The sequence below is a fragment of the Aplysia californica genome, unplaced genomic scaffold (genome assembly GCF_000002075.1).
Source record: "Aplysia californica isolate F4 #8 unplaced genomic scaffold, AplCal3.0 scaffold01725, whole genome shotgun sequence".
NCBI lineage: Eukaryota > Metazoa > Mollusca > Gastropoda > Aplysiida > Aplysiidae > Aplysia > Aplysia californica.
The window spans coordinates 25,335-27,937 of record NW_004798995.1 but is presented as its reverse complement, the minus strand read 5'-3'; the positions used below and the strand labels follow the sequence as shown (position 1 = coordinate 27,937).

The window sequence follows — 2,603 nt, the reverse complement described above, 5'->3', positions numbered from 1 at the left end:
CCCCCCCCCCCCCCCCCCCCCCCCACTCTCGTCTACGGTTGATACAACATTGGCAAGCAATAATCTTTTGTCTGTTCTGATGTTGTTCATCACTTGGTCGTGAAAGGACTGGTGTTGCCCTGTGACCTTTGGCAGCTGTTATCTTATAGTGCTTTGTTTTAACACAAAACGATGATGATGATGATGATGATGATGATGATGATGATGATGATGATGCATGATGATGATGATGATGATGATGATGATGATGATGATGATGATGATGATGCATGATGATGATGATGATGATGATGATGATGATGATGATGATGATGATGATGTCCGAGACGTTCTTTCCCTCCTCTGCCTCTTCTACAAAATTATGGAGAAGGGAACAACGGAAGAGGAGAATGAGGAGGAAGAGGATATGGAGGAGGAAGAGGATATGGAGGAGGAAGAAGAGAAGGAGGAGGAAGAAGAGATGGAGGAGGAAGAAGAGATGGAGGAGGAAGAAGAGATGGAGGAAGAAGAAGAGATGCAGGAGGAAGAGGAGTAGGAGGAGGAAGAGGAGTAGGAGGAGGAAGAGGAGTAGGAGTATAGGAAAGAGAAGGTGCGGAGGAAGAAACTGGGCCAGCCTCTCTGTACCCTCGCTGCTACAGCTGACGTCACTTTACATAGAGCCCACTACGACATGGCAGAGCGGAAGCTACACAGATCCTGTCCTAAGTGTGTGGCTGTTAGGCTCCTTGCTGTCGCTCGCAGGAGACCCAAGTTGGAATCCCAAAAACTAGACGTGTATCTGATTAGAACTTGTTTTTCTGTACGCTGTGAGTAAGATCATGGTGAAATCACGTTTTCGGCAAGGTGATGAAACTGACGACACTGACTCTACTCCACTCTTTGGTAATTTTAATCGAATTGTTATTATTATTGATTTTGTTCTTGGAGGAAGGGGGTGGGGGCTAACACCTTTGAATATTTAGAATCATAAGTATGGACTTTACTGGAAAATAAATGTTCAAACGCACAATATGAAAGAACGTCTGTTGGTTCCAAAGACACCCCAGCAATGAAAGTAGAAAACGTTGGCCACCATTCATTACTCGCTGAGTTTATTTCTGACAGCAGGAGTCCATACCTCTTCCAACAGTAAATGTTTCTACTTCATTTCACGATAGAAGGGCATTTTAACAAATCAAACTGAGAACAGGTGAACATGTTGGAAGTTGATACAAATAACTTCAGATGGAAAAGATTGATGGGTCGTGACACTCACACACACAAATACACGTCCCAGCACACACACGCACACTCACACATACATACGTGTGTGTTTGTGTGTGTGTGTGTGTGTGTGTGTGTGTGTGTGTGTCTGTGTGTGTGTGTGTGTGTGTGTGTGTGTGTGTGTTTATGTGTATGTGTATGCGTTTGTGTATAAGTGTATGTAGGTGTGTTTGTGTGTGTGTATGTATGTATGTATGTATGTGTGTGTGTGTGTGTGTGTGTGTGTGTGTGTGTGTGTGTGTATTCTCTATTGCCCCCCAAAATCGCTTTCAAAGAAAATGCTGTGGTCTATGGCCGGGTACTGACTGCGTGTGATGCCGAACTGACCCAGGAAGGTCTTGGTTCTCTCCAGCACCAGGGGCGCGAACTCCTGCAGAAAGACCAGGGACAGGATGACGGTCTCGTGACCAAACCTCTGGAGCTTGTGGACGTGATAGAAAAGGTGCGCCTCCAGATCTGCGTACTCTGTACCAAAGAAAGTGACGTTGTAGGAATGTCCCTTCCTGGCGCGGTACACAAACGACGCAGAAAGTAGCGTGATCTTCTCAACATCGCCAGCAGACGTCACTGTTTTCACGTGTGGCGTTACGTCAGAACCAGGTGTGGTGTCGTCTGCCCTGTATGAGGCCACACAGGAGGCCCTGTCGTTGATGAAGTGCGCCATATTCTCCGGACGACACCGGAAAGGCACGAAGAAGGACGACAGTATGTCTTGTGGGAAGATCCGTTTCCGGGATTGTTCGTGGGCGAATAAAGCTTCCAGGTCAGCTGACGTCATCTCTGCGACGTTCGGGGACTGGCTCCGCTCAACAGACGGCAAAGTACCCACAGCAACTTCCCAGAACAAGAATTGCTGGAAATAAAAATAATGTGTTCATGACAGATTCTTTTAAAAAAAAGGGGTCAATATAATTAAAAAGCGATTACTCTGTGATATTTGTATCAATGTGAACAAAATTTTGAACAGTTAAAATAGATTTTTGCAGCCACTTAAGTTGCAGACGCGAGGACAGTGCACCGACGAGCTCGAATATTGTTACGTTTAAAATGTTTTAGCTAAAATAGGGTGAAATACAAAACAAAATTCCTTTTAAAAAGATCAGTCATAACGTGGGCCTGTGCTCTAAGGCTCGAATCTTCTAGTTTGATATCCATCATTCGTTGTTTATTCAAAAATGTCTTTCTTTTTTAAAGGGTCTTCCTTAAGGCCACTCGACACAATTGAATCATTTAGGGGGCGGGGTTCCGGCCCAGTCTGTCAGGAACGACCCGGGCTGAGACACGTACAACATTCCAGCAGACAGACCCAGAGAATCAATACATTTTAATACCCCCCCCCC

The 2,603-nt window shown here is 45.4% G+C and overlaps 1 protein-coding gene across 1 annotated transcript in view; it reads right to left on the bottom strand.

Moving 5' to 3' along the window:
- Window positions 1–1,501: 1,501 nt before the first annotated feature.
- The window catches only part of LOC106013983 (histidine N-acetyltransferase), a gene marked incomplete in the record, with an annotated part of 8,779 nt that continues 7,677 nt past the window's right edge, over window positions 1,502–2,603 (bottom strand). Inside the window, 1 exon segment of the mRNA XM_013090955.2 lies at window positions 1,502–2,116. Within this exon segment, the coding sequence (XP_012946409.1) occupies window positions 1,511–2,116 (606 nt within the window).